The following is a 12,611-nucleotide window of genomic DNA, read 5'->3' as shown; positions in this document are numbered from 1 at the left end:
AAAAAGAGTCTCTTGGATTTTCCTGCCTTGGCTGGCTTCGAAGCAGGATCCTCAGATTTCAGCATCCTGACCAGCTAGGATTCTAGGTGTGAGCCACTGGGACCTGGCTTCCAGCACTGTTTGTTTGTTTGTTTGTTTTGATTTTTTTGTGAAAATATTGTACAGAGAGGGGTTACAATTACATGGGCAAGATAATGAGTACATTTCTTATCAAGCATTGTTGCCTCCTCCTTTGTTTCCCCTTCCTATCCCTTCCCATGTCCCCCTTCCCCCAGCCAAAGTTGTAAAGTCCAGCACTGTTTTTGCTGGTTATTTTGGAGATCGAATCTAGAAAACTTATCTATCTTGACTGGCCTCTAATCTTCCATATCCCAGCCTCTTGGGTAGTTAGGATTACTGGCATGTAATCTTGATAGCGCAACAGCAAGGAAAAGCTATTTGACTTTTTTTTCTGGGCCCATAAGGCTTATGTGTATACATTTGTGAAATACAAGAAGATGATATATATTCCAGTCATCTAAATACAGAGTAGAGAATCACGAGTATTCTGAGCTAGTTAATGATGAATCTCATGATCCCATGATAGCTAGGCTTAAGTTATATAATTACTTATAGAATCTGTGGGACAGTTGTAACATAATCTAGACATTAAAAACTAGGTTTTATGCTCACATAGACTGTTTGTTTCCTGTTTCTACAACAAAATAATTGACTCTGACTAATGTAAAAGAAAAGAGATTTACTTATGTGAGAGAAAGAGAGAGGGGGGAGGGAGAGAAGGAAGGGATAAAGCAAGGGAGAGAGGGAGGGAGGGAGGGAGATTTATTTAGCTGAATGTCCAAAATTACATAGTCCTATGGGTTTGGCCTCTGGTAAAGGTCCCTTCAGCAGATGGTATCCTACTGAGAGGAAAGTGCTAGAAGAATCCTGTGACCAGACAGGAAGCACAGAGTTAGCATGGGTCCACTTGTTAATAACAACTTCCAACTGACACCAAAAGAACTGCCATAGTCCCTTCTAAAGGCAGTCCTGTGATACCTGTCACTGATTCCATCATCTCTACACTGAAGAGATCAAGCTCCAAAACACAAATACTGCAGAGACACAAAAACAGAACCACACAGGAGTGGTGTCTCTCTGGGTGCATTTCATGTGTATTTTATATTTATTTGCAATAGAATCAAACAACTTTTTTTGATCTGTTCACTTTGATATTGAACATAAGAAAACTCTCTGGTTTGAATTTGTATTGGGGCAAAATTGCAGTATTTGGTAATTTCAAAGACTAAATATACCCCTATAATTTCTTTCATTGCCATATTACAGTGAAAGAGCAAGGTATCTATTTTATTTGACAGTACTGGGATTTGAACTTAGTGCCACTTGCTAGGGAAGTACTCTACCACTTGAGCTATGTTCCAGCCCATTTTTGCTTTATGTGTCAGATAGGGTTTCACATTTTGCCCACAACTAGCTTCTGACTGGGATTCTCCTACTTCTGTCTCCCAGTTAGTGATCACAACTGTTAGTCACCTAGCCCAACTTGTGTTTAAGATAAGGTCCCGTTGACTTTTTGCCTCAAAACCACACTCTTCCTAGAGCTGCCTCTCAAGTAGCTGGAATTACAGATGTGAGCCAGTATACTTGGCTGAGGTTGGTATTTTAAAAGCTGGTGAAAAAGCACAGGTGACAGTTTTTGAAGCTGCTTCAAGATAATAATTACTCTCATTCAATTATCTTTACAGACCATAAAAGAGAACTGAAGAATGTCCATCTGAAACTGCCTTGAATGAAGAAACTTCATTGACTAAGAAGTTAATTGGCTTCCAGTTTGCACTGGCATCAATGGAAGGCTTTTTCTTTTTTTTTAATTTTATACTTTACTCAATGAAAACAAAGTTTTTCTGTGCTATGTAAATGGTTCCTTCATGTGGTCTGACAGCTATTTTTTTTGCCGTCCTTTCTTTTTTTAATTAAAAAAATGTTCTCAGAAGAGGGGGAAAAACAAAAACATTGAATGTGGATGTTTTACCTGGAAGAACATTTGAATTCAGAAGTTACCTGAAGGTGTAGATAAATTTTTCTTTTTTTTAAATAGAGGACCTGAAATCAAGAGGTGGACACACAGAAATGAAAACAAATTGTCTTCCTCAGACATAAAGCTATTCTTTCTCTCTTTTCCCCTTCTGTTTAAACTTACTGAGTTGGTTCATTTTTATGTTTGTCTTTTCTTAGAAGTATTTAGGTAAGGTTTATCTTGAATCTTAATTGCCTTAATTTTAAGGACGTCAGAGGCTCTCCAGGCAAGCTGTCAACGTCTTGTTAAAAAAAAAATCAAGAAATAGTTGAATTACTGTACCAGCTTTAATTGGTACAGAACTTTAAGACTATGAGTTTTTAGAGTGAAAAAAAAAATAACTGTACAGTTTGAAAGAAAATGTTTTTCTTCATTTGAAGAAAATTTGTGGATAAAAAGAAACCATGTCAACTTCAAGAATTAGGAAATACTGGGACTTCTCATGAACTTTGTCTAAGTGTTGACACACATTTAGAAGGCTAAATGTCTTACGGTAAAGTTATTCATGTTGGTTTAAAACAACTGCATTAGAAATAATGCGTGTTTGGGGGGCAGAATGCAGATTTTTTTATTTACAAAGCGTGATTGCTAGCAAAAGCATTAGTGCTTTTTATCTGCAGTCTTTTTTATGAGCTTTACAAAGTTTTTAGTCAGCTTTGCTTGTCACATTGCAAAACTTAGCTTAAGAGCATTAAAAAAATTAAGTAGATAGGAGCTTATGGTCAACAAGTGCAAAAAAACAAAAAAACAAAAAACAAAAAAAAGCAATAGATAGAGAAATTGTTGGCAATTTCTGTAGTCTTTCCTAGTTGTGAACAAATTCAGCCTATGGATGGCCTATTTTATACCAAAGACGGAGTGATGCCAATTCAGTCCCGAAGATAGAGATTGTTTTTCTTCTCTCTTTTCCTTTTGTTAAAAAAATTATTTTACCAACATGGCTGGTTGAATTCTTACTTTGTTTAAACTACCTTCCACTGGTATTGTACATATTCCAAAAGAAAATCCTTTTTTGTTTTGGTTTTTTTTTTAAATGTCTATTTGTCAGTAGTAGAACCTTCCATCAACCACAGCTCAGCAGTTCCAGCAGGAAGAGTCTGGATGTCACTGTATAGAACCAGGTGGTTCTATGGCTTGGTGCCAGCTCCCTTTACTATTGGAACCTGTGTGGATGACCACCAATAATCGAAGACACTTATTCAACAGGTTGAATTTTCATGATAGGCCTTTCAAACTGAACACAGTCTTAAAGGTCACTGAAGGGTAGTTGTGAGGAAAGCTTAGTGGTTCTATGGGAAATGGAAAGTGATCTCCTGAGAAGGTGTCACTGAATTGGTAACAGGTCTTCCTTCTGAATTCAACACCTTGGGTTTTGTTTCCTGGACTCAGTAATTATCATCATCCACCACTAATTGCCTCCTTGATTCTGCAGCTGGAGACAGCTATCATCTTCCTGACTCTTGGCATGATATTTTCATATCTAGTTATTCCCAAAAGATTGAAAACCTAGACCTTTCATTTAATTGTCTGAGGCGTATAGAACAACTGAGCTGGAAGATTCTATAAATGGAACATAGGAAAGCTTTTAAAATGCTAGGTGACAATCAAGAAATGTGTGATTACTATCAACAAGAACCAAAAGAATTAGGGTTCATTAATGATTAAAACCAAAGGAAATATTTGCATTTAGAAGGATGCAAAATTTTGTCTAAAATTAATTTAATTGACTTACCTTTAAAAAAGCTTTACATTTTTTTCATCCAATTCATGTTCAACATAAATAGATGCACCTGTAATTAAAAACAATGGAACAAAATTTTTCTAATTGAACTATCCTCTAGAATTGCTTTCTAAAGGAAACATCTAAATCCGGTATGTGAAATTCTTTATAATTGTCTGTATAAGAAGAACAAAAAACAAAAACTTAGTCCTGACGAAAGAGGGGAATGCACTGAACTGAATGCATTGTTAAAGAAAACAGGGTAGTTTTACACACTAAAGAATTAAAAGGTAAATTACAGTCCCATTTGGTCAACATGAGTAAGGACTTTGCCTCCTATGACATTGCCAATATTTAAATAGACCGTGGTTCTCTTATTTGCAATCTTATCAGTTGAAAGCTCAGACCTAGAGACTGAATCCATGTTTGTCATCCAGCTAGTGGTAAAAGTATCCAAGAAAATGTCTCGTGCTACAGGGAAATCCAGCTGGTTACAGCCAGGCTCACAGTTTTAGATACCATTGAGAGCATCTCAGATTTATCCATTCTTCTGTTGCCTCTTCCAGCTTTCCATGAATTACAAGGATGGTGCTTAAGTTTTCACTTTGAAAAGTTGGTCCACATGTTAGAGGGGACAGAAGAAACCATCTGTTGGAGCTGTCATTTCTGTGTCTCCTTTTCACTCTCAGAATTCTTTGTATAAATAAGGGTTATCCTGGGCATAATTCATTAGGCTATGAAACCAACATGCTTTCTTGTTTCTGTAAAAAAAAAAAAATTACCAAATGCATACATTAATGTGATTCAAATAAAGTCTCATTTACATAATCAACCATGAGGCTCAGAGGTAGCTACCATGTGGCTGACGAATGTGCCTAGGTGACTTCCTGTTTCTACTCCAAACTGCTGATTGATTTATACAGTCAGAAACATTTTTTTTCAACTATGAAATTTCAGTAATCTCAATTTTTTAGGCCACTTCAGGCAAAAGGAAATTACTCCTGTTATTTTATGTGTTCATGTGTGTTTTGTATTTGTTTTGCTAGCTTTTTAATTTTTTTTTTTTTTTGGTCGGTCGTGGGACTTGAACTCTGGGCCTGGGTGCTGTCCCTCAGCTCTTCAGCTCAAGGCGAGCGCTCTACCACTTGAGCTACAGCGCCACTTCCGGTTTTCTGGTGGTTTATTGGAGATAGGAGTCTCATGGTCTCTCCAGTCCGGGCTGGCTTTGAACCGCGATCCTCAGATCTCAGCCTCCTGATTAGCTAGGATTACAGGCGTGAGCCACCAGCGCCCGGCTGCTAGCTTTTTAAAATCATGCCATCTTATAAAGTATTTCAAGCCAAAAAGAAGAAAAAAGGCACAGGTTCAAATTTTCCCCTTTTTTTTGTCTTCATATTCTAAGAATTGTTTTCAAGAGTACATGGATAAATAATAAAAGTATCAAAAGGTTAACTGAATTACAGTATATGAAAAGTAAAACAAACGAAAGTATGTGTCCCACACAAAGAAACATCAGAACCCTAATCTATGGAAGTCAATGATATATATTAAAATGGTTTTAATCCTATTTAGAACTATAGTCCATTTTTTCAGTCAAGCTGATTTTTGATTCATCAGATTTTCAGGTATTTATTTAGACTATTTCAGTTTTTCTTTTTGACTGATATTGCCAAGTCTTAGTTGACACATTAGGAAACAAACTAAAGCCACAAAGCCAGTGAGATAAACATTATCTCCTCCATCCTTTGTTACTTGATCAGTACAAGAATAAACATATTTGCATAATTATAAAGGTAGTATCAAGTAATCTGGGAGCTCCAGATACAAGGCCAGGGCTTCTAAGAATAAACATAATGCCAACAGGCTTGAAAGAGTCTGCCCAGGCACACTGACATGCCTTGAATAGAGCCAGTCTCCTAATAGTCTCAAGAAAATCTACCTGATTCCAATTTGGCTGAGCTTAGTTTGTTCACTTGGTAAAATTCAACAGCTCAACATATTGTCTCCATGTTTCACTTCAGTTAATTCTTCTTGTGACTTGAGCAGATTTGCTACATTTGAAGGCCCCAGAAAAGAATGGAAAACACCACTCTGTTAGCTGGTCTCTATTTGGGATGGAAAACTGAGCCCAGGAGGGCTGGATGGAGCAGGTGGTGTGCACTGTCTCACTACTTGCAGAATACATCACTGACCCCATTGCAAAACTGCTTTAAAATCACTTTCAGTTGATATAGGAATAAAACCATAGTTTGTTTTTCCTTTCTCCTAAGAATAACAACAATTATTATTATCATATTTGGGATGCCTATTATGTATCATCATGTGCTTTTACACTGGACTAAAATCTTGTAAATGAAAAGTGAAATTTAAGCTAAATGGACTCTCAGTCTTCTTCATGATTGAAGAAACTTTCAGGGGGCTTGGCTAAGGAAATTATGATGTCAGTCAACTCAAAACACTTTCAGTCTCATTCCTAATTTAGTTTTATGAATGGCTGCAGATGAGCTGATAAGCAGAGAGAAATTCTTAAGTGGTTTTACTGATAAATATTTTATACGGTTTCAAATCAAGTGAAGGAGTAATATTTATATCCATTTATAATGATATTCAGCACAGTTGAGGACTCATCTTTTATAATACAGTACAAACCTGTCAGAAAGCTTGATCTGCTTTATTTTGGACACAATGAGAGTAAGGATACAATTTTGCTTTTTGGGTTTCTATGACTGTATGTTTGCAAATAATGAGTTCTTGGGGACAGTCTCTCACCTGGATGGAAAGGATTGATGAGACTTAAACAGGCTGTGGATTTTGTGCATTATACCCTTCCTGTGAGATTTCATTGATGAATCAGTTTGTTTTACGAAGGACATCCATCCTGACATTGGAAGACAGTTTGACTTATTTTTAACATATGGAATAGGTTGATTGGTCCTAAGAACAAAATTGTTCCCTTAATCCAAATGCTCTTGGGTCCTTAGCTGGTTTTTATAGATTACATGAGTTCAGGAAAGTACAAAAACTATTAAATCCCCAAAGACCTTTTATGATTCAGGAAGTGGAGCTCACCCCAGTTTATTGGTTTGTTTGGTTTTTATACCCAAACATAGAGATAGATGTTCAGTATTACAAAAAGAGAGAGGGAAGGTTCCTTATTATTCACTATTGTGTATTTCTGAGTGGGAAAGTCATGTATGCAAAATAAATAAATAAATAAAGGTTTCCCACTCAGCAAGCTGGGAGGCTGAAGCTAAGGGGCTGGAATTCAGAGTCTGAAGGAAGAACCAACCCCAAGGACACAAGATCATGCTTTCTTCACATCATTCTAATGTCCAGCTTTTGCAGAAATGTAATCACGCTCAATGTTTGAAGGGCTACTTGACTCCTTTGTGGATGTGCCTGGTCTTTTCCTTTAAATGACTAGGCCTCAGACTATGTTTCTTTCCATTAGTGTTTCACTCAAGAAGTGATAGAAAGAGAATGGAAGTATATAATTCAAATTAGTCAGATGGATTCCTTCTTCACAATTGATTTTAAACCATTAATAAAATTAATATTCCATATCTTGTACATATTGAATTTTGATAACTTATAAGCTCCTTTTCCCATCCACCACAAACAATTGAGAGTTGACTGTATTCTTGCTGGTTGTAAAAGAAAAAAAATGATAGCAAAAACTTGGCTACCTTCAAAAGAAAGCAATTTCTGTTTCATTCACTCTACTGAAACTTAAACCAGGATAAAAGAATGCCACAATTACCGTTAGGAGAATATAACATTAGCTCTTGGTTAAATTTTCACTCTTATCCTACTTTTTAAGTCTTTTCCCAAAAACAAATGCATGTTGCTTTTTCTTTTTTCTTTTTCTGACTTTACATTACTGTATTAAGGCTGAATGACTTTGACATTCCAACGGATATCTTTAGGAACACAATTTAAATAAGTTCAGAGTGTAACATTACCATTACACTTTGGACTTTAAACCTTCTGGTCTTAGATTATGAAGAAAGATGCTCTGTCTTCCTCCCCAAAATGTGTTATTTCCTATTATACAAAAAGAATTTGTTGTTCTGTACCTTTTGGGAACTGTAAAATTATTTTAAGGAGATATTTGGTATTTGAATTTTTCTCCATTCTGAAAATCAATGCTTCCATTAATTTAAAAAAAAGAAAGAAAGAAAAAGAAAATTGGAATCTTAATCTGAAAAATCCAAGTGAAAGTGCTTATTATGAGATATTATCTCTAAAACTAGTGGACACAGCTTCTTTAATTCTTTTTTCAGGCCATATTCAACTTCATGGAATTTGGAAACATCATTTAAGAGCATTTTTGTACCACTGTCTTTGACTGTCATGGAAAGTTCTGTAATTCTATGGTGTTTTCTTGGGTTTTTGTTTTGTTTTTTTTTGTTTTTTCCCATCTTCACAGTCAGATGCCATTTCCCCTATTCCTTGGGCTTTCTGTAGATCAGTGGATGTTAGGTTTAAATTTCTGTTTTTCTTTGATGAAGCTTTCAATAAAAAATGGAAATAAAACCAATTAAGTAGACTGTTGTATTTATCTGAACTCATCTGGGTCCTTAGGAAAGTTGTGAGAGGGTAAAGGTAGAACTAAGCTGTGTGTTTTATTTAATCCAGAATTTTTCTAGAATTCCTTAAAGAATTTTCTCCAGAAACAATGTGACAGAAGATGGAGGGGCCCTGATCAAGCCATGGTGTAAATCCAGAAAAGGGAGCAAAGTGATCTCTTCAGGTCTTCTCAGTGCTCCCAATTCGTCTATTTATCCTATGGGGTTCAGTGACTACCCCATTCTTATCTCCAGGCATGCTTAACTAGTATCAGCCATTTATTTAATACAGCTTGTGTGAAGGTCAGTGTTATATGTAACTACAAGGAAATTTTCCTTTACCTCTGTGGTTTGTTTTCCTACAAAGATTACCAAAACAGTGTTCATTCCTCAAGTTATGGAACAACTGTAGTAGACAAACACAACTCTATGTCTCTGGTTCAAAATTAAACAAGCTTGCAGTTCCCATTCAAGGTCCAAGAAACATTCTGTCTTACTCAAAATGTTAAACACAGGAAATCAAATTGGATAAACAAAACACATTTAGTCTGCTGTTATCATAAAACGTTTTGGAGCAGATGATTTATAAATAATGAAGTCTGGGAAGTTCAGAGTCAGGCGTCGATCATGTCCTCCATGATGAAAGTGGCACACAAGCTCCTTTCCTTAGCTCTGATCTTGTGAGAAATACAGTCACCCACCCAATCTCAAAGGATGGATTTGGAGACGAGAAGTGCCATAAAAGTGAAACTGTAATGGCGTTTGAGGAGCCTTCTCCCAAATTCCCCATTGGTCCGAGAAATATGGGGTTCAAATTCTTTCTCTCTAAGTCATGTTACTTTCCATTAGGTATTTCAAATTCATGCACCTGTTGGAGATGGTTGAATTTTAGAAGACTTGGCTATGTCTACCCTACTTCATTCTGAGGTAAGAATGCTTATGTGCTTTGCTTCCTAGCACCTACACAGTTTCTACTCATTTTTCTCATTATATTGCAGTCCATTCTTAGGCCCTGCCCCTTCTAATCCATCCTGTTTATCTATGGGCTTTCCAATGAATGAATGAACCTAGTCACATCAGCAAGTCACTATGCATGCAAGAGAATGACAATTTCCCACTCCAAATTAAATGACTTGTCTTGAAGAGGAACCACTACTCACTTGATTTAATAATCCCATTCATGAGGCTTAGCCCTAATGCCTTAATCTGCTCACAAATTCCTCACCTCTCTATTATTGTAACTAACAGCATCAAGATTTAATATAGAATTAGGATTCAATATGAATTTTGAAAGGACACAAACATTTGAGCTTTAGCTCTCATCTTTCATTAAGTTTGTTTAGAATGATACTTTATGTTTATTTTGTTTCTTACTAGTGTAAGAAAATAATAACACTATGCATATACTAAAAACTATTTTCAAAGAAGATAAAGGGAAATACAATAGATCAAATTTAATCATAAAGTGCTTCTTTTAGATGTTCTACAATAATAAAAGTCAAATAAGAATTTTTTTTTAAAAGCCAGGTGCTGGTGGCTCACACCTGTAATCCTAGCTACTCAGGTGGCTGAGATCTGAGGATCTCGGTTCAAAGCCAGCCTGAGCAGGAAAGCCCATGAGACTCTTATCTCCAATTAACCACCAGAAAACTGGAGGTGGTGCTATGAGTCAAGCAGTAGAGTGCTTGCCTTGAACTGAAGAGCACAGGGACAGTGCCCAGGCCTAGAGTTCAAGTCCCATGACCAACAATAAATAAATTAATTAATTAATAATAAAAATAAAATAAAAATAAAATCTAAGCTATCTTGCATTTAAATCCTCAGAGAGAACAAGGGAATAGGCTCTGTTCCAGGAATTTTCTCCAACCCTTAGGAAGTTACAAAATAGCTATTGGTGGCAATTTGATTTAAACAAACAAACAACAACAAAAATAAACAGAGGAAAAAGAAAAGAAGCAGAAAGAGGAGGAGGAGGAGGAAGAGGAGGAGGAGGAGGAGGAGGAGGAGGAGGAGGAGGAGGAGGAGAAGAAGAAGAAGAAAGAGGAGGAGAAGAAGAAGAAGAAGAAGAAGAAGAAGAAGAAGAAGAAGAAGAAGAAGAAGAAGAAGAAGAAGAAGAAGAAGAAGAAGAAGAAGAAGAAGAAGAAGAAGAAGAAGAAGAAGAAGAAGAAGAAGAAGAAGAAGAAGAAGAAGAAGAAGAAGAAGAAGAAGAAGATGAAGAAGAAGAAGAAGAAGAAGAAGAAAGAAGAATTTCAACAATGTGAGAGGCTCTGGGCTCTGTAAGAACAGTTGTGTTTTACTCTACCACTGATCCTCACTCAGTGCCAGGTGCTCCACCTGCTTGAGTTCTCATGGTCTTCACAAGAGTGCCCTGAGGTGGGCACTCCATTTTCCAGTATGGATTAGGGAGTTGGGAAATCTACTGGAGAATCTATACTGGGAGGACCAGAGCATGCTTTAAGAAAACCAAACAACCTGGGTGCTGGTGTCTCACATCTGCAATCCTAGTTATTCAGTAGGCTGAGATTCAAAGATTGTGGTTCAAAGCCAAACAGATCAGGGAAGTCTGTATCATTCTCATCTCCAATAAACTACTCAAAAAGAAAAAAAAAAAAAGGCCAGAAGTGGTACTCTGGCTCAAGGAGTAGAGCTCTAGTCTTGAGCACAAAGAGTCTCAGGGACAGTGCCCAGGCCCTGAGTTCAAGCCCAGGACCAGCAAAAAAAAAAACAAACAAACAAAATAACATGTTTCAAATTTTCAAAATGTGTCTTCAAATATTTTCTTTGGAAATGGACAGAACAAGGCAGGCAATTTTTTTTTTGAGTTACTATCTTTCTTTTCATCTATAACACTTTTTCCCCCCAAAAGTTCACTTCACTAGAACTGATCTGTAGCTCCTAGAAAATAGGGGCACCTGACATTCATACTAATAACTTTGATCATAGAAGTCCAACACAATTCAGACTTTCCATCTGAGTTATAACTTACTGCTTCAAAATTTTCTTCAGCTTGTCATTGATTTGTTCTGGATGGATCAGACATATACCAAGGAAACATTTTCATTGGTACAGTCATTCTTTTAACAGTGTTTACCATATAATCCCTTCATAAATATTTTAATCTTTAGAGTAGACAGATGCCATATTCTAGTAATACTTATTTTGGACAACATTTTAGCAGGAAATTAGATCAGGGAATTTTTTGGTTGTTGTGCTTGGCATTCCTATGGTTTAATGAAAAGTAGATAAAATAACTGCCTGGCCTGAAAACAGACTTCTCTCATGGACACACATGGAGAGTCTTCTAGACTTCTCTCTGCTATTTCCTAGTTCATCTTCTTAGCAGAGTGGATTATATTTACTCCCAAATCATGCAACATTCAACTGGAAAGCAAAATTCGTGGAAGCTGTCATTCCTGGTTGTCTGTAACTTTAGTAGCAAGTCTTTTTATATGATCAATGATCTGCTTGTAATCATACAAGATAAAATCTTAGCCACATTTTCAATTTGATGGATGATTAGAGTAAATGATTTGGTTAAGCTTCCCTGTGCAAACAGAATCCAAATTTAAAATAAACTAGTCACAAAAATCAGACTTTTCTCCTAAGAGTGGATCCACTGATGCGATTTGAAGGGATATATTATTTGCCCAGAGTAACTTCTAATACCTGACATTTACTATTACAATTTTTTATTCTTAAAGTTAGACCACAAAATATTGAGGAAAAGACTGGGTAAACAGTGGAGTGATATTGTATTCTGACTAAGCATACTATCTGTCAAATGTTTTCTTTGCTCTTTGAACTGCACTTTGTTTCTCAAGTTGTATTTTGTTAATTTATCAGAGTAGTTATAATGGCAAAATAGACAATTATGATAAAAACTATCTAAGAATTATAAAGACAATAAGATGCTATGCATAATTTTAACTTTTCCGTTCTGAAGTTCCCCTCTAAAGCACAAGATGATCTTATGAAGATTGACTCCTGAGAGTTAAAGTCAGGTGGATAGCAAGAAGAGGAAAAGGGAAAAAACAGCAAGCGCGTCAGCAGAACACTAAGCTTCTTGGATATATGTAGCCCAGATCTTGAACTACACAAATAGCAGGCATGAAATCATCAGTGTCTAGATCACAGGAGAAAGACACTGAAACCTAACTGCTAGTTGAACAAAATTCACCTTCAAATTGGTGTTCATCCTGTCTATCATCCCAATCATCAACATACCCCTAGATCTTCTTGGGACTTC

At 36.3% G+C, this 12,611-nt stretch overlaps 1 protein-coding gene across 1 annotated transcript in view; it reads left to right on the top strand.

Annotated features, from left to right (window-relative positions):
• Rbms3 (RNA binding motif single stranded interacting protein 3) overlaps positions 1–4,845 on the top strand; it is a 743,920-nt gene extending 739,075 nt beyond the window's left edge. The window contains exon 15 of the mRNA XM_042666502.1: positions 1,746–4,845. Within this exon, the coding sequence (XP_042522436.1) occupies positions 1,746–1,752 (7 nt within the window). The 3' untranslated portion in view covers positions 1,753–4,845. The remainder of the gene's footprint in view (positions 1–1,745) is intronic.
• The last annotated feature ends 7,766 nt before the right edge of the window (positions 4,846–12,611 follow it).

Source organism: Dipodomys spectabilis, unplaced genomic scaffold (assembly GCF_019054845.1).
Source record: "Dipodomys spectabilis isolate Male_0828 unplaced genomic scaffold, ASM1905484v1 ptg000365l, whole genome shotgun sequence".
Taxonomy (NCBI): domain Eukaryota; kingdom Metazoa; phylum Chordata; class Mammalia; order Rodentia; family Heteromyidae; genus Dipodomys; species Dipodomys spectabilis.
The sequence above is the reverse complement of the archived record's forward strand: the minus strand, read 5'-3'. Positions and strand labels throughout refer to the sequence as shown.